General features: G+C 35.5%; 1 protein-coding gene across 1 annotated transcript in view; it reads left to right on the top strand.

Annotated features, from left to right (window-relative positions):
* The window catches only part of mcf2a (MCF.2 cell line derived transforming sequence a), a 30,285-nt gene that overhangs the window by 4,716 nt on the left and 5,929 nt on the right, over positions 1 to 19,640 (top strand). Inside the window, exons 3-26 of the mRNA XM_073819976.1 lie at positions 22 to 136; positions 483 to 573; positions 4,343 to 4,462; positions 4,540 to 4,656; positions 4,738 to 4,887; positions 6,247 to 6,368; positions 6,469 to 6,583; positions 6,696 to 6,815; positions 6,898 to 7,089; positions 7,674 to 7,865; positions 9,089 to 9,260; positions 10,467 to 10,549; positions 11,229 to 11,311; positions 11,391 to 11,457; positions 11,555 to 11,670; positions 13,332 to 13,401; positions 13,510 to 13,602; positions 13,694 to 13,786; positions 14,818 to 14,943; positions 15,029 to 15,250; positions 15,485 to 15,577; positions 17,056 to 17,134; positions 17,221 to 17,284; positions 19,427 to 19,527. Of these exons, the coding sequence (XP_073676077.1) occupies positions 22 to 136; positions 483 to 573; positions 4,343 to 4,462; positions 4,540 to 4,656; positions 4,738 to 4,887; positions 6,247 to 6,368; positions 6,469 to 6,583; positions 6,696 to 6,815; positions 6,898 to 7,089; positions 7,674 to 7,865; positions 9,089 to 9,260; positions 10,467 to 10,549; positions 11,229 to 11,311; positions 11,391 to 11,457; positions 11,555 to 11,670; positions 13,332 to 13,401; positions 13,510 to 13,602; positions 13,694 to 13,786; positions 14,818 to 14,943; positions 15,029 to 15,250; positions 15,485 to 15,577; positions 17,056 to 17,134; positions 17,221 to 17,284; positions 19,427 to 19,527 (2,796 nt within the window). The remainder of the gene's footprint in view (positions 1 to 21; positions 137 to 482; positions 574 to 4,342; positions 4,463 to 4,539; positions 4,657 to 4,737; positions 4,888 to 6,246; positions 6,369 to 6,468; positions 6,584 to 6,695; positions 6,816 to 6,897; positions 7,090 to 7,673; positions 7,866 to 9,088; positions 9,261 to 10,466; positions 10,550 to 11,228; positions 11,312 to 11,390; positions 11,458 to 11,554; positions 11,671 to 13,331; positions 13,402 to 13,509; positions 13,603 to 13,693; positions 13,787 to 14,817; positions 14,944 to 15,028; positions 15,251 to 15,484; positions 15,578 to 17,055; positions 17,135 to 17,220; positions 17,285 to 19,426; positions 19,528 to 19,640) is intronic.

Here is a 19,640-nt window from a genome sequence, read left to right on the forward strand (position 1 = left end):
TTGATGTTTATTGAATTCCAGGGGGATGTGGTGAGGACTCCAGTGTCATCATCACTCTCCCAGAATGCTCTGCATTCAGCGACATTCCTGAAGAAGCTCTGGCCAAAGTGCTTTCATACCTCACACTGATTCCGAGGTCCGTGTCTAATTTAAACAAGCCCTCTCCATCTCACTGCATTGCAGTACAGCTACAGTCCCTTATGTATTCTCTTCACATAAAGCCTTGCAACAGCTCTTAGACAAATTGAGCTATTCAAATGAATGTATTGCTAGTGTGCTAAATAAGATCTTTGTAGTTAGACACAATACAGATGGGATCTTTTAGGGTGAAAGAATATATTGATCCCTCCATTTAATGCAAATAAATGGCAGCGTATATTTACATACATATGTTCAGGTATTCTGGTTGTTTATAATGTTATGTTCTTGACCAAGAGCAAATTCATTTACTGTGGTACATGATGCACTCCACATGTTTCCAGAACACGGCAACCCGGTGTAAAATTTATCATCATTTTAGACCGAAGATTGGATACTTGGGCCTCGATCAAAACAGCATTGGCACGGATTGCGGTAAGAGATTACAATATGTTTTACTGATAATAATTTATTTAGAATTAATGCAAAAGTGTGAAAATTGTTCTGTTGTTTTAATTAATTAATTTAGTAACTTAATGTATTATTATAACTATAATAATAATATTGTTTAATAAAAATCTTTAGTACATTTTTTTAAATAAATAAATTATAATAAATTAAATACATTTAGAAATATATATGCCCTTTTGCAAGGGCATATATAAAAAAACCTAATATTTAAACTATTTTCTACCTAAAAATAAATAAATTATATATAATAAAAATCAAACATTTAAACAAAAAATGTTTTTTTTTTTTTACAAATAACATTAATTTTGACTGTTATTGTAATTTATTTATTTACTGATTAATGTATTATTATAACTATAATAATATTAATAATAATAACATATTGTGTAATAAAAATCTTTAGTACATTTTTTTAAATATACTGTTTTCTTCAAAATAATAAATTATATATTCAATAAAATCAAGCATGTAAACAAAAATAATAATTAATTTACTTTTTAATTTATTATTATTACTATAACAATAATAATAATTATTATTGTTTAATACTGTTATTTAGTACGTTTGAAAAATATATACTATTTTCTACAAAATAATAAATAAATATTATTTACAAAAATCTTTAAAAAATTACAAAAATGGAATTAATTTATTTACTTATTAATTTATTATTATCACTATAATAGTAATTATTATTATTATTTAAAAAAAACTCTAGTACATTTTAAAAAATACATATTTTTTACTAAATAAATAATATATATAAAGTAAAATTTTATACAAATAACATTAATTTTGATTCATAAATATTAAGGTGTTTTTGAAGTTACTCCAGTTGACTTGAACAAAACACTGAACAAAATATTTGATATTCTTCAAAAACATAATGACCTTGCACAAGTCATAAAATGGTTTTATTAGTATCAGGACGGTTTCAGTTAAAGCCAAACATCCATAAATAAATGCTTTTTATTCAAAAAGTGACAACATCTGCATCTTTTATGTGAATTTATTCTATTAGGGGGAAACATTAAGCACCATTGCCCCCTATATGTCCTTTGGGGACAGTGCTTCACGAGTGTTGTGTTAAACTGGTCTTGTCGCTGTCCGCGGTGCTGAAGTGGATCAGCGCAATTACAGTACAGTACGAACCGGTCTTGTCGCTGTCCGCGGTGCTGAAGTGGATCAGCGCAGTTGCAGTACAGTACGTGCCCAATTCTCTGAGCTTCAGCCTGAATAAATAACTAAATGCGGCACTTCTAACTGAAGTTTGCGTTTGAAAACAGCTTGTGTGAAACCCGAGCTCACTGCGAGGCACCGGGAATGCATGAGTTAGCACAAACCATGCGCAGGTTTTTACATGATGACGCTCTTGGGGCGAGGGAGAGGTGAGGAGACCGCAGGAGAGACGGTCCTGCCACCCTCCCGACGCTGCGGCGATGAATCCTGCAGACCGTCCACTGCACCGGGCACCGGTTTGCCACAGCAGGATGGGCGAGGTCTTAAAACATCCTCATAAAACATCGATCGCTATGAGTGAGCGAAACTACAGGCGAGGACTTCCGCGGATCCGCCGCTCTACGGTAATTTGTCTGGAGTAGTTTCGGTAAAGAGTTGGACTGAAGTTTGTAGATGACCACAATGCGGCATCCCCGAGCTCGTCGCGGAACACTGCGGCGCGACGGACGGCTTTAGCTTAGTCATCCGACCTGGGTACATGCTAGCGCCGGCGTTATCTATTAATGCAACCTATAAACATAATATTATCATGAATATGAGCGACATCCGAGAGAATGTTAATCGCAGAGGATGCTATTGTTTACAAATGCGAAAGGACGAGTCAATGTCAAGCGTGGTGTCCTTACCGTGAACTGTGCTAGGATGAACTATCGTGAACTGTAATGTTGATGTTCTTTTTGTGTTTGCAATAAAAGTAATAAAAGAGACTAGTCAGATTTGTTTCAAATACTTATCTGAATGTTATTAAGCTCCTGTGATGAATAATCTACGTTTACAGTAGCTGTAAGATGTAATCAGACTGGTTATATCAGTGTGTAGTTAAGTGTTAACTAGTTTTAGCCTTGTCTCATCAATTTGATTGACAGCTCGTTGTTGTCTCTGCAGACTCATTGTCGGTTGTCAGTGTGATTGATGGAGATGATAGTACAGGATGTACAGTAAAAGACTGGATTTGGTTACATGAATGATATTCAAACTTTAGAACACATTTATTGCGTTTTTTCTCTTTTAATTGAGTTGAATGTATTGTAGGCATAACATATAGAGTGGAGTGCAAAAATCTGAAACCACAGTACAGTAGCTATTTACAATAAGGTCATTTGTTAGCATTAGTTAATGTATTAATTAACATGAACCAACTATGAATTTACATTTATTGCACTATTTATTAGTTTTTGTTAATGTTAGTAAATAATAGAGTTCATTGTTAGTTTGTGTTAGTTAACAGTGCATTAACACAAACACAACTTTTGAATTTAATAATGCATTAGTAATTGTTGAAATTAATAACTAAGATTAATAAATGCTGCAGAAGTATTGTTTATTCTTAGTTCATGTTAACTAGTGTATTTAACTCGTGAATTAACAGTGAAAATGAAATGAACAGAAAACTTTGAAAATGGAGACCTAAAAAGTAACTAAATAAATGATTTTGTGACATTAATTATGTGAAATCCTTTGCACAGACGGTCAGATGTTCTTGGAGAATATTTGCTACAAGTATAATTTAGACAACCTTACATTTTTTTAAATTAAACAATTAATTTAAGTGCTTTAAAAGTACAAGCTTTACATATTTACTTAAACTTCAAAGGGTGAAAATTACATTTTTAACAATTTCATTATTGTTATTTTTTAATACAGTGGCAGACTTGCTGAGGTTATTTCATACTTTTAATGTAACTTTTGATAACTTTCATTACTAAATGGAATTTATTGTGGTGGAATAATTTAGTAATTTAAATGGTTTATGTATATTTCATTCTTTGTTGATCATAGTTTTGAACATGTAATAGTTGATCTATAAAAAATTGGTTTTCATTTTGACATTGTGTCTGGAACAAAGGTAAAACAATAAAATCTAAGCAGTAATGGCAACTGAAAAATAGTAAAATTAAAGTATGCAGGGTAAACATTTTCATGCAAGGCAGCATTATATTGGACCCAGAACATTCCTTAAAGGGATAGTTCATCCAAACAAGAAAATTCTGTCAATAATTACTCACCCTCATGTCGTTCCAAACCCGTAAGACCTTTGTTCATCTTCAGAACACAAATTAAGATATTTTTAATGAAATCTGAGAATACTTTTTGTGCACAATGAAACCAAAAATTACATTATTCAATAATTTCTTCTCTTTGGACTATGGACTATTTAGCAATGTCCTTACTACCTTTCTGGGCATTGAATGTTTTAGTTGCGTTGCTGTCTATGCAGGGTCAGAAAGCTTGGATTTTGTCAAAAATATCTTAATTTATGTTTCGAAGATGAACAAAGGTCTTACAGGTTTAGAACATCATGAGGGTGAGCAACTAATGACAGAATTTGTATTTTTGGATGAACTGTTCCTTTAAATATATACAAATAATTTTCTGTTTTTCTTTATTTCCTCCTGGTTTTAAGGATTATTAATGTCTCTATGTGCCTGTTTATGGTGGTCTGTCTTTATGTGTCTGCCAGGCTGATATCTCTCTCCATCTCTCTCTGTCTTAGGCTTCATTCCCTGGAAACCTGCACCTTGTGTTGGTGCTGAGGCCGACCAGCTTCTTCCAGCGCACCGTCACGGATCTTGGCTTCCGGTTTAGTCAAGAAGACTTCATGCTCAAAATGCCTGTATGACTCATTGCACTCATTTGTAATGTTTTGTTAAGTCAGTAGCATCCTGACCTGCATGCATGTCTGTATTTAAGGTGGTGATGCTCAGCTCTGTCACAGATCTGCTACGCTACATTGATGAGAACCAGCTGACCTCAGAGTTTGGGGGAACTCTCGACTACTGCCACAGCGACTGGATCGTCTTGAGAACAGTAAAAAATGATGGTATAGATACATTAACGGAATACACAGTAATATCACATTCAACAAGATAGTCTCTTTGCTTTTTACAGGCCATTGAGAGTTTTGCGGTTATGGTTAAGGACATTGCTCAGATGCTGCAGGCATTTGGAACAGAGCTGGCTGAGACACAGTTATCAGAGGAATGCAGTGCAATTGAGTTCCTCCTGCTGTCCCACACAGAGAAATACAGGAGACTTAAGGTACAGCTAAATAAAGTTCTCGTGTGTAAAGAATCAGTTATTGGTTATAGGTCATTAATGGCTGTTTTAGCAACCTCAAAATATAGTGTTTTAAGTCCTGTAACTGATTATTTTCATTTTTCACCTTATTTATTTATTTAGTTAGTTAATTAGATTAATATACACTACCTTTCAAATCTTTTTGAACAGTACGCTTTTTAATATTTTTAAAGAAATCTCTTCTGCTCACCAAGGCAAATTTTCAGCATCATTACTCCAGTCTTTAGTGTCATATGATCCTTCAGAAATCAGTCTAATATGCTGATTTGCTGTTCAAGACACATTTTTTATTATTATTATTATCAATTTTTAAAACAGTTGAGCACATTTATTTTCAGGATTCTTTGATGAATAGAAGGATCCAAAGATCAGCATTGAGCTGAAATAAACTAATACTATACCATTTAAAAGCTTGGAGTCAGTATAATGTTGTTGTTTTTTTTAAAGAAATTGTAGAAATTAACACTTTTATTTAGCAAGGATGCTTTGAATTGATCAAAAGTGATGATAAATACATTTATAATGGTACAAAAGATTCTGTTTCAGATAAATGCTGTTCTTCTCAACTTTCTATTCATCAGAAATTCAAAACTCAGCTGTTTTCAACATAATAATAAAAATGATAATACATGTTTTTTGAGCAGCAAATCAGTATATTAGAATGATTTCTGAAGGATCATGTGACTGAAGTAATGATGCTAAAAATTCAGCTTTGAAGTCACAGGAATAAATTACATTTGAAAATGTATTCAAATAGAAAAGTTATTTTAAATAGTAAAAACATTTCACATTTTACTGGATCAAATAAAAGCAGGCTTGGTGAGCAGAAGAGACTTTTAAAAAAAAACATTACAAATCTTACTGTTCAAAAACTTTTGACTGGTAGTGTAAATGGATGAAAAAATATAAATTTACATCTTGCAGCAATCTCTTAATTAAGAACTGTAGAACTGCATGCATAGTAATCATAAAATATTTAGCAAAATTATAAAATAATCAGCAATATCATAAATCATAATCTCATAATCAGATTAAACATGGCATCTACCCTAACTAGGATCCTTTGTTTATACCAATTATGTTTTGCCAAGAAAATCTTAAAAAAAAGTACCAAGCCTAGGGGAATCAACTATAATTAGGGTACACAGAGCATGGGAGTACAAAAGCTGCAGTCTGCAGTCACTTTTAGCTCCCGTCTTGTCTTTTCTTGTGTTTTTCCGGCCCCTGTGGGCTCTGGCTGTTGTTTTGCTCCATGATTCTGTGATGTCAATGACAGCGGAACACAGTGTGAAGTGTTTTTGTTGTTATTCATGGGTGAAGGATGCCATCAGATCTGTGATGAGAGAAGGGCGGCAGCTGCTCTCAAACCTGGAGACTTCAAGAAAAGAAGGGGACGCTGACACACGCTGGGACATGACACAGGACTGGGATACCATGCAGAGGTATGCATGCATACACAAAAAATACATCACTTAATTTACAAAATGAACTTGAAATCATGCTTTCTGATGTGTCCTAACATACTCATGTGTGTCCCTGCAGGCTGCTGGCTCAGCTCACAGATATGGAGATGGCATTTGATGGCTTCTTTGATAAGCACCACCTTAAACTGCAGCAGTATTTACAACTACTAAGATATGAGCACAGTTTTCAGGAGGTGAACTGCTTTTCTGTCTCTAACATTAAAATCTGGCATTTGATCATGAAATGATGCAAATCTACCCACCTGTGCTGGGTGATTTGATCTCTCAACATTGTCTTTCTGTCAGATGGAGTGCTCTTTAGAGAAATTAAGAGCACTGGAAAGGAAAATAAGCATCACAGGAGAATCCCTTTCCCAAACAGAACAGAGCGTTAGAGAGCTGGACAGTCTGGAAAAACGTGCGCAGGTAGTTGCGTTATGCCTCCGCGTTCATGTTGTACAGTCAGTCATAAATACACTGATATTTTAAATAGATGTGTGTGTTTTAGGAGGAGATGAGTCGCGCTCAGGTTCTTATCCTGCATGGGCATCAGCTGGCTGCTGGACACCACTATGCCATGGCTCTGATTATCCAGCGCTGTAATGAACTCAGACATCAGTGTGACACCCTGACCTCTGCCCTCAACACCAAACACAACTCTCTGACGCAAGCACAGACCCTACTTCGACGCCTCGAAGAGGTGGGCTAACACATTTTTTTTACTAGTATGAAAAATATATATACATTTCATAGATTTTTAGTTTTTTGCTGTCCCACACAAATAAATATTTAAGGTACAGCTCAATGAAGCACTCAAAAACACTTTTAGAAGTCTCTTATGTTCATCAAGTCTGCATTTTTTTTGATCAAAAACACAGTAAAAACTGTAAGATTGTAAAATATTATTACAATTTAAAATGACTGTTTTCTATTTGAATATATTTTAAAATGTGATTTCTTCCCGTGACGCAGAACTAAAATTTTAGCAGCATTACTCCAGTCTTCAGGGTCACATGATCCTTCAGAAATTATTCTAATATGCTGATTTGACGGTCAAGAAGCATTTCTTATTATTATCAAGTATGAAAACAGTTGTGCTGCTAAACTGTTGAAAGCCTGATACTTTATCTGGAGTATTGATGAATAGAAAGATAAAAAGAACAGCATTTATTTGCAATATAAATCTGAATGAAATAATATAAATACTGTCACTTTTGATCAATTTAATGCATCTTTGCCAAAAAAAAAAAAAAAAAAGGATCAATTTCCTCCTTTGTTTTGCAGGCTCAGCGGTGGTGTGATGATGGCGCTTATCTCTTGGCCAATCAGCAGGTGGATAAATTCCAGTCTAAAGAGGGTGCACAGGCAGCTCATCGAGATATCGAGAAGTTCCAGGAGGCGGCGCCACCTCTCCTCGGTGCAGGCGCGGATGTGCTCTTTCTGGAGTATGAATCTGTTCTCACTCCTTGTCTACAGGTAAATACTGACAGACTGCAGAAATGAGACTAGATTTAGTATCAGTAGTTGTTTGATGTAAAAGACACTCATTTCAGAAATGTACAATTGAGGTCAGAAGTTTACATACACCTCGCAGAATCTGCAAAATGTTAATTATTTTACCAAAATAAAAGGGATCATACCAAATGCATGATATTTTTTATTTAGTACTGGCCTGAATAAGATATTTCACATACACTTGTACATACACTTGATTCTTAGTACTGTATTGTTACCTGAATGATCCACAACTGATTTATTATTATTTTTTGTTGTTTAGTGATAGTTGTTCATGAGTCCCTTGTTTGTTCTGAACAGTTAAACTGCTCACTGTTCTTCAGAAAACTCCTTTAGGTCCCACAAATTCTTTGGTTTTTCAGCATTTTTGTGTATTTGAACCCTTCCCAATAATTAATTTATGATTTTGAGATCCATCTTTTCACGTTGAGGACGACTGAGGGACTCATATGCAACTATTAAAGAAGGTTCAAACATTCACTGATGCCTCAGAAGGAAACACAACCCATTAAGAGCCTTTTTGAACTTTTTGCATTTGAGGATCAGGGTAAATGTAACTTATTTTGTCTTCTGGGAAACATGTAAGTATCTTCTGTAGCTTATGAAGGGCAGTACTAGATGAAAAAATATGATATTTAGGCATAATACGAAAAGTGTACACATCTTCATTTTGTTCAAAAGTGGCTCTAAATGCATCACTTTTGGAGCATCAGTGAGCATTTGAACCTTCTGTAATAGTTGCATATGAGTCCCTCAGTTGTCCTCAGAGTGAAAAGATGGATCTCAAAATCCTACAGTCATTGTTGGAAAGGGTTCAAATACACAAATATGCTGAAAAACAAAAGACTTTGTGCAACCTGATGAATTTATCTAAAGAACAGCAGGCAGTTTAACTGTTCAGGACAAACAAGGGACAAAAAAAGCTGTGGATCATTCAGGTAACAATATAGTATTAAGAATCAAATGTAAGTAAACTTTTGAACAGGGTAATTTTTATAAATTCATCGTAAATGTAAACGTCTTATATGTGAAATATTCTGTATGATCCCTCTTATTTTGGTAAAATAATTAACATTCTGCAGTTGTAAGTAATTTTGGATGTCATTGGACCCTCTCATTGTTAAATATTTGCTTGCATTCTAGGCTAAATATAAATGGGAATTCTGTACTGTGCTGTGTTTCAGGCTCATATAGAGAAAACATTTCAGAAGCATAGCTCTGTGCAGGCTCTGATTCAGTCCAGACAGAACTGCCTGAGGAAACTAGCAGATAAACATGTCCGACCAATCCAACTGGTGGCGCCTCGTCCAGAAAACCCACCACGTGCAAAATCCCCCCTCTTCTCTCCCAAACATGGTATGTGGGAATGCAACATTAATTTCGGGTCCAGTTATTCTTAGCATTTTTCATCCATGAGTTCTCACAATCCTTATTCACAAGACTTTGCACTATATCTGAGAGTTGAAGCTAGACAACATTTTTTTGTCATGTACATCACTAGCCACAATACAAAAACTAAATTGCACGCTTTAATGAAGAGCTTTAGATGCCTGATCAAAGCTTTGCTTAAAGTGGATTGCATTGGGATAATGAGAAGAAATCCTACTATAGCTATTATGTACCTTTACAAATGCATGGATGCACCTTTTCTCTAATCAATCCCTGTGGATAACTTCCTTGTGAGTTGTCAAATAAGGTGACGATTTTTTTTTTTTTTGGTCGGTGTTGAATCTGTGGCGGTCGGAATTTAATCTGTGGCGCACCGCCACAGATTCGTCTATGTGTGGGAAACACTGATTCATCTGAAAAAAGAAAGAGGTTGAGTAAATCATAGGGTAATTTGAGTGAACTATGCCTTTAAACTGTATATTTCACCCATGACCATAGCAACTGATACTGCCAAATTTGTTAGCAAACTAGTACAGAGAAAATTTGAATGATATAATGGGAGAAAGATTTAGTCCTCATATATTTAGTATTCTTGAGAGAGTAAAAGCACTTTAAGATGGAGAGATCAAGGGAGGAAGCCATAGAGACTGACATACTATGATCTTCAGCACAGCTGGATAACAGCCCATCAAAAGCAATCTGACAGGATTGCAACGTAAAGATGGATCTGTAGCTAAAACAAGGGCTTTAGGGAGGATTACATTCACTTACAGAGGTCATAAACTGATATTGACCTCTGAATGACTTCCAAAGTCAGATAAAAATGATGTTATTATGTTATGCCTAGTGCTGTACGAATGTCTTTGATGATATGATTTGATTGTGCATAGTACTGTGTGGATCTTAAAGGGATAGTTCACCCAAAAATGAAAATTACCCCATGATTTACTCACCCTCAAGCCACCCTCAAGTGACTTTCTTCTTTCAGACGAATACAATTAGTGTTATATAAATGAAAAATGTCCTGGCTATCCTTTTAATGTTTTGGGCTTCGGTCACTAGTGTGCAACTACTTTTAAACTTCAAAAAATATTCTTGCTCCACTTAATGTTTTGCATACATATTCATATTAATTCTGTGTTGTATTCAACTGCTCTTCTTGTTTTGAAACAGATTTTAATTCCACTTTAAAGTTCACCTTTGACCTCCCACTCCCAGGCAAAAGAACATCAAGGAAAAGCCCAAACTCTAGGAAGGTAACAGCACTTTTTCATTTGGTCTGCTAAAGATGATACTGTGGACATTTAGAAAATAAACTCTCTCTCTCACTAGTTTAATTTTGTATGTCTCATAACAGAATAATATGCATGTCATTTCCCTCACATCTTTAACTATTTATTGTAATATTGTAATTTACTCTAAGAGCTGTGTAGTGGAACATATGGTAATGGAAATTACATTTAAATCATTTAAAAATAAAATAGCTGTCTATTATTTCAAATACAATAAAAAAAATCACATTTCACACATTTGACAAGTGACAAACTTTAAAAATATTGATCTTTTACTGTATATTCACTTTAATATACAGTTAAAGTGATTTAGATTTTACCTTACCATCAGTTTCCAAGATGTGATCTTAATGCGACAAAAAGTTACAAATGTATTTAAAATACAGTCAATTCTGACTTTATAACACGCAATTGCGAGTTTATATCTTACAATTCTGAAAAAAAAAATCAGAATTTCGAGGTGCAAACTTGCAATTGCATGAAAAAAAATTGTGATATAAAATTAAAAATCACAATTACCTTTCTTTATTGAGTGTTGGAAATGGGCCTCCATAGGAAATGCTGCAGTATGTGTGATTTGATTAAATCAACACCATGTGCTGGTTTCTAAAGAAAATCATTCTGTGTTTTCTGTGTGGTTCAGATCGAGGTGATTCATGACTATCAGATGGCCAGCTCTCTCCCATACAGTATAGATGGAGAAGACGGCACTGATCTGCTCAAACGGTGAGTCTGCTGTCTGACACTGTCTGTTTAAATGGCACACCGATGTGTCTGATGACCCTGTGAACGTGTGTGACTCCAGACATGTGATGAAGGAGCTGATCGAGACGGAGAGAATCTATGTGGAGGAGCTGCTGGCAGTGCTCCTGGTAAGATGACCTTCATTTTTTCTGAATGTGCCACTGAAGGTGTTGATGTTGTAGATTTGTTTATGCTCTCTCTCACTCTATTTGTCTGGATTTGCAGGGCTACAGGGCTGAAATGGACAATCCGTCTCTTGCTCCGCTCCTGCCAACAAGTCTTCGCAACAAGAGAGATGTGCTGTTTGGAAACTTGCCTGATATCTACAACTTCCATAGCAGGCAAGGCCACACACAGCAAACTTCATAACGCTGCTAACGGCAGGAGCAAAATGGTAAACAATAGCTTCAGACCGAAATATGGTTCTGTTTCCTGTGAGATAAAACAGCAAATCCTCAGCCTCTGAAAAACAGACACAACTGCGCACTCACAGTTTTGACTTCAAGACACCTTTATAAAACATCTTATTTTAATAAAACTTATCGGTTTGTGCAGCTCTGTTTGTCAGTGGCTTTGAAACCTGTCTTGCCTGCTGGGTCTTCATCCCTGGGTGAGGCAAATTGCCAAATTGGTTGACTGCAGGAAGCCGTTACGCCAATTAAAGCACTTTAATTACAGCTAAATGGCTGTTGGTCAAATAAGGATTTGATTAAGCCAATGAGAGCTCAGCTGGAAGGGAGCTCGTCAGCAGAGCGGGGGTTCTGATAGACAGCTGTGTGACCTCTCACTGAGTGTCAGTCAGTCTTATCTGTTACACAGATGGAATACAAGCATAGTACAACTGGGAAATAAAGAACTGAAATAATTGCTAAATTAATTGTGCATACTAGATTTTGTGCATACTACATGTGTAGTGCATACTAAGTGTAGTCACACCATATTTGTAGTGCATATTAAATTTAATACATAGTAATTGTAATGCATACTGGATATAGTGCATACTAGATTTGTACAGCATACTATGCGTATACAGTCGAACCAAAATTTATTCAGACACCTTCAACATTTCTTACATTGTCACAGTTTATTCACTATAGTTTCGAAAATGCTAATAAAATATGACAAGAGCTCAGATGTAAGCTTTGTCAGAACAAATTCATCTTGATAATCACAAGTTAATTACAGTCAAACCAAAATTTTTCAGACACCTTAAAAATGTCTTATCTTTTCTAAATTTCTTAATTTATTATCACAGTTTATTCGCTATAGTTTAGAAAATGGAAATAAAATATGACAAGAACTCAAGAGTTAAGAACAAATCAGAACTAATTCTTTTTGATAATGTCAGATAATTTTGATAGAAAGGTATGTAACAAAACATGGTCAGGTCAAAGTGTCAAATCAAATTTTGTAAATCAATTTTACTGGTAGTCCAGTGTATGAAGAATTTTTTAATTTTGTGGTATAATATGTCAGTTTATTTTGCTATCCTTACAAAATTATAGTGTTAGTGTTACTGCTGCACCCACTAGTAAAAAAAAATATAAAAAATTATATCTGGTTTAATACATTATATATGTATATGTTTGTACTCAAAAATTAGATTTAATACTAATTTTGAATAGTTGATATAATGATATAATTGAAAGGTAAATATTGAATATAATGCACAGCAGATGTTGTACAAACTGGATTTGTATTCGATTTTTACCTTTTAAAGTTTATATCAGTATATAATTTGTTGTTTTGTTTTCTAGTAAATATATGTAAACATTTTTACAACAAGATATATTTACTTGAGAAACAAAATCATTTAAAGAAAAATAAGTACTTTATTTATGAATTATGCTTCTAACAAGAAAGCCATTTTTGCTGTATACATTTTGAATGGTAGTGTATTGCATACAATTACCTTAAATTATGAACATATTGTAGTTTGGCAAGCAAGAAGCTTCCCCAGCACTGTTGCCAAAGTGTGTGACTTGTGTCTTCTGTTCTCCAGTGTCTTCCTACAAGATTTGGAAAGCTGTCTGGAGAGCCCTGAGGCAGTAGGGGCATGCTTTCTGGAAAGGGTGAGGAAGTTTAAACCACCATATGAGACTAATTTGAGGTTACTGTTCATGTCTTTCTGCTTTTTTCTCACAAAACATATCTAACATAAAATATCTGTCTGTTTTCAGAAAGACCATTTCCATTTATATGAATGTTACTGTCAGAACAAGCCTCGATCTGATTCCTTATGGAGGCAGTTCTCGGACTGCCCGTTCTTCCAGGTATCAAAAAACCATCTCCATCTATAAAACTACTTGCAACACACTGGCATGGACCTAGAAGGAGATCTGAGATATGTCCTGTGTGTTTTAGGAGTGCCAAAAGAAGCTGGAACACAAACTTGCTCTTGACTCATACCTGCTGAAACCAGTCCAGCGCCTTACAAAATATCAACTCCTATTAAAGGTTTGAGCTTCAGCTGAAGCGCTTTTCATATAAAGTTTTGAATCTTTCCACTTTATTTTTATATTATATATATTATGGTGCCAAATCCATTTTATCAGGAAATCACACAAGCATACTCAGGTTCATGTGAACTGAAGTATGGTTTGCATTTGGTATTATATCACATGCAACCTGTGAAAGCTCATTTCTGCTACAGAATAAAAATATAAGAGAGTTTTTTTTATATTGTGAATTAATGCCTCACCATTCAGGCCCTTCAGACTTTTTTCTCAGAATTGCAATTTTGTATGCAGAATTGCGAGAGAAGTAAACTTAAAACTAAATTGCAAAATGTGAACTCGAAGTTCTGAGAAAAAAAGTCTAAGCGGTGTAAACTGAGAGTTGTGAGTTCATAACATCCATTTGCGAGATATATGTGACCCTGGACGACAAAACCAGTCTTAAGTAGAGTGAGTATATTTGTAGCAATAGCCAAAAATACATTGTGTGGGTCAAAATTATCAATTTTTCTTTTATGCCAAAAATCATTAGGATATTAAGTAAAGATCAAGTTCCATGAAGATATTTTGTAAGTTTCCTACCATGAATATATCAAAACGTAATTTTTGATTAGTAATATGCATTGGTAAAAACTTCATTTGGACAACTTTAAAGGCTATTTTCTCAATATTTTTTTTTTTTTTTTTTTTTTGTATGTAAGTAGTTTTGTAAGTAGTTATATCTCAGCTAAATATCCTAACAAACCATGCATCAATGGAAAGCTTATTTATTCAGGTTCTGTATGATGTATAAATCTGTTTAAAAAAATTGACCCTTACCACAGGTTTTGTGGTCCAGGGTCACATATACTCACTCAGCTGTAAGAAAAAAAGGCAGAATTGTGAAATAAAAAGTTTTAGATTTTTATTCAGTGGTTGTAAATAAAATTCCATAGCAACCTTGTGTAATTTTACTCCATAAAGAAACTGTTTTTCGATGTAGGAATATTTTGTCTATTAAATCAGAGGAATTGCATGTATGTTTGCTAATAGGAGCTTCTGAAGTACAGCTCAGGCTGTGAGAGAGTTTCTGAGCTGCAGGGGGCGCTAGACGCCATGCTGGATCTGCTGAAGTCAGTCAATGACTCAATGCACCAGACTGCCATCACCGGATATGAGGTGACATTTTTACCAACTTAAAGTGTGTGTGAGTTGGAGTGTCTCTGTGTGTGTTAATGCGTAGTTAACATGTTGTATGTTGCAGGGGGATCTCAGCAATCTGGGCCGTGTGCTAATGCAAGGCTCCTTCAGCGTGTGGATTAGTCATAAGAAGGGTCCAACCCGTGTGAAGGAACTGGCCCGCTTCAAGCCCATGCAGCGACACCTGTTCCTACATGAGCACGCACTCCTCTTTTGCAAGCGTCGGGAGGAACATGGAGAGAATGCTGACAAAACTCCCTCCTACAGTTTCAAGCACTGTCTTAAGGTACGGCACGTACTTCCTGCTGGGAGCACATACACAAGCTCAAACACATGCCAGCATTGCATGTGGATGCATAGGGATATGTCAGCTTGTTTACTCATGACAACATTTCCTTCCTTGTTTATAAAATGTGCTCATACACCACAGGATGTGACAGAATATGACATGTTTATACAGCAGGTAGCTGTGTGTTTTCAGACTTGCATCTGTAAGTAAAAATGCTGTTTGTGCCGGCAGATGAGTGCAGTCGGCATTACGGAGAACGTCAAAGGAGATGTGAAGAAGTTTGAGATCTGGTACAGCGGCAGAGAGGAAGTCTATGTGATACAGGTGAGAATGTTTAAAGGGACAGTTCACCCAAAAATTAAAATTCTGTCATTAATTATTCACCCTCATTTTGTTCCAAACCCGTTAAAACACAAATTAAGATATTTTTGATTAAGGAGCAGGTAATATGGTTTTTAAAGTGTCTAAAATGTCCTAATGTTCCCTACAACAGGTTTAAGTGCATCCAAGGCCAGAAAACATTGTAATTTTCTCAGAATATACATTTATACATAGAGTCATTTGTCAATGATTTCAAACCATTCATTCAAACCAGCTTTGAGCATAATGTCTTTAAACCCCTCTCTTCCATAAGCCTACTGCTCTGATTGGTCAGCTGGCCAAGCCTGTTGTGATTGGCACAGAGAGGAGTACTTAAGCAAGTTAGCGAGCACTAACATCTGTGTTGCCAAGTCCGTGGTTGTTTTTTATGTCTGTGGGTTGAAGCGACCCCAATAACGTCATATTTAGCCCCTGGAATACAAATTTACCAGGGGAACCCCAACAAAAAGCATGTATTTTATACCCTGGAACAGGATTTTTTTTGTTTAACACATATGCAAGCAAATCATGCCCACAGCTAAAGTTTAGCTGCTAAACTGTAAACACATTACGAAACAATAATGGTGGATGCATTACCTATGTGCTAATGATGAAACTAACTGATGAAACAAAACAGTTTGTAAACCAAAATATGTCAGTTGCATTCTTTATTATTAAATGAAGTAATTAGAACAACAACAGTCTACATTAATCGACACATTCTTAGGAAATAGTGGGAATCACATATTAGCAGAAAAACAATAGATATTTTGAGCACCCACTTGAAAATTTACACATAACGTATCGATCGTTCTTACAGGTTGTGGTTCGGAGATGCTTGTTATTCCAAATAAAGAAGGTTAGAAGTCAAAGAAGATAAAAGCCATGATTAGAGAAGCAGTCCTCTGTAAAATGATGAGCACACAAAATGTTCAAATATTGCTGTGGTATCATGGAAAAAAATGAATTTTAACCACTGATTTTTCACATCATCATCTTCCGTCATTGAAAACAAACTTGCTTTCACAGTACAGAACACAGTGCCTTCTCAACATGATAGCAACAGCAATGCAACTGAATACTGATATGTGATATACTAAATGTGTTGTGGTAATCTCGTGAACATGTCAAAGACTGACAGAAGAAAATAAATTGATGAATAAATTCATTATTTTTGTTTTCTTTGCACACAAAGTATTCTCGTAGCTTAAAATTAAGGTTGAACCACTGTGTCACATGAACTATTTTAACGATGTCCTTACTACCTTTCTGAGCCTTGAACGTGTCAGTTGTGTTGCTGTCTATGCAGGGTCAGAAAGCTCTCGAATTTGATCAAAAATATTTTAATTTGTGTTCAAAAGATCAACAAAGGTCTTACAGGTTTGGAATGTCATGAGGGTGAGTAATTAATGACAGCAGTTTTATTTTACTACTTTTTATAGGCACCCACAGTGGAAGTGAAGATTGCTTGGCTGAACGAGATCAGAAAGATCCTGACCAACCAGCAAAAACAACTCAAAGGTCTCAATACATTTCCTGTGATTAAATGTCCATATCATTCCTCTACAAGTACTTTGAGTATGTGTGTTCTTCTATTATTGCTCCAGATGAGTTGTGTCACTCTGCTGGAGTCTCAGAGCAGATGCAGATGTCTCCTCCTCTTTCAGTGAGGTAAGAATCCACTAGTTTACAGATCACTCCCATTGAGTCCCTCTCTAACCCCTGATCCAACCCATATTCAGCACTCACAATCACTCTCTTTCTCTTTGACTCTTTGGCTTAGACCAGCTTTTTGCTGCTTTTAGCTGTTAGATTTCTCACATCACACTTCCTTCCCAAAATGACCTGCCAATAACTTCAGTACCCTCCCTGCTTCAGTACCCTGCTTTTATAGTCCCTGCTTTAGCAATTCATATGATGTGTAAGTACGGTCCAAAATTAACTTGAGAAAATGTACCTGCCATACATATACAGGTCTTGAAATTGTATTGTGCATAATTGTAAAAATAAACATAGTAGTATATGTAAAGTATACAGTATATAAAAAAGATAACATATAATACACAGTAGGTAATATAATATAATGTACTAAAACAATATGTATACATACATGCTTTTGTTTGAAGAATTTGTTACATTACTTTATATGGTATTAAATGATATTACATTTTATATTTATTTTGTGTAGTGTATATATGTTTGCTATTCAAAAGTTTGGGATCAGTAAGATTTGTAATGTTTTTTAAAGAAGTTTCTTTTGCACATTAAGGCTGCATTTATTTGGTCAAAAATAAAAAAATACAGGAAAAAAACAGTAATATTGTGTAATATTATTGAAATTTAAAATAATGGTGTTCTATTTTTATGTACATTAAAATATAATTTATTTCTGTGATGCAAAGCTGAATTTTCAGCATCATTACTCCAGTCTTCATTGTCACATGATCATTCAAAAATGTTTTTCTTTTCTTTTTTTTAAAAAGAAATTAATAATTTTATTCTGCAAGGATGTTAAATTAATACAAAGTGGAATAAAGACTCATATTGTTAGAAAAGGATTCTATTTTGAATAAATGCTGTTCTTTTTAACTTTTCATTCATCAAAAAAGTATCACAGGTTCTAAAAAAATATGAAGCATCACAACTGTTTCCAACATTGATAATAATTCAGAATATTAGAATGATTTCTGAAGGATCGTGTAACACTTAAGACTGGAGTAATGATGCTAAAAATTCAGCTTTGCATCACAGGAATAAATTATATTTTAAATTGCAATAATATTTCTAAATAATACAGTTTTTTTGCTGTATTTTTGATCAAATAAATGCAGCCTTGATGAGGATAAGTTTAAGTTTACTTCTTTAAAAAACATAAAAAATCCTACTGATCCCATACTTGTAAATGCCATTGACATTTTTATTATCAATTGGCAAGTGTTAATTTTGGATCTATGTATAAGCCATATTTAAAACACATTTCTTGTATTTGCATATATGGAACCCATACACATTCACAATGTCTCATTTTAAGTCAATTAAGTAAAAGTGTATGAAAAATATTCTGATGATAATGAGGGGAATGAAGCCGCTGTGTGTGGTTGCCTGTCCTCCCGCAGGGCCGTGCGGCCTTCCGGTGGCGTTCTTAAGGGCTGCCTGCCCCGTCTGGACCTTGTGTCCCTGTCGGGGGGCGTGTGTGTGTGCCTTCGCGCTCGGAGCCCATGCCTCACTCGCCCCTCCCAGCGACAGTGACGCTCAGTGGTAAATCAGGCAGGAGGGGGGCCGCTCCGATCTGTGCTCCGTCACAAACAGGGCTGCTACGGCCACACTTTAACCACCATCGCCTTCCCCTCCATGCACACTCCACCCCTCCGATCTCACCAGCAGTACCCTTATCATTGAACATAACAGGCAGATGCTTTGCCCGCATCTCTGCATCTGTTTTGCATGACATGCAAACACCAGAAGAATTTGGTTTGACTCCATTGTTTTGGCTGTTAAGCAGCGCTTTGAATACGGGCCTTATTTTGAGATCAAACAAATATGATAAAGTGGTTGTAACCGACTCAGCCTATTGACAAAACAAGGCTGTATCGCCTTATTTTCGCTCCATTTCCTTATCAGCATGTCTCTATGCTGTAATGAAAGCGTCATTTGCCTTGCAGGCCTGAAATTACCGCCATCTGTCCATATCTGCAAGCTTCTTACATGGTTTGCGCTGAGCTGATGGTTGGTTTGGCTCCTGTTTTCTGACTAAGAGATGGTGTATGTGTGAATAATTGTTTATTTACTTCAGGCTCTGTTCTTGTCTCACAGCAAACAGCAAAGAGCGTCAGTGAGCTCAGAGGGGACTGAGTCGGGCCACAGCAGTCCAGACCCATTCAGCTGCTCTTCCCAACACCAGCGCAACAGACGCAGTAAGTGTTACACACACAAACACCTGCACATACACACAGAATCTCATTGTTCATGAGTTGCTTATTTGTCCTGAACAGTTAAACTGCCCGCTGTTCTTCAGAAAAATCATTCC

Source organism: Garra rufa, chromosome 16, assembly GCF_049309525.1.
Source record: "Garra rufa chromosome 16, GarRuf1.0, whole genome shotgun sequence".
Taxonomy (NCBI): Eukaryota; Metazoa; Chordata; class Actinopteri; order Cypriniformes; family Cyprinidae; genus Garra; species Garra rufa.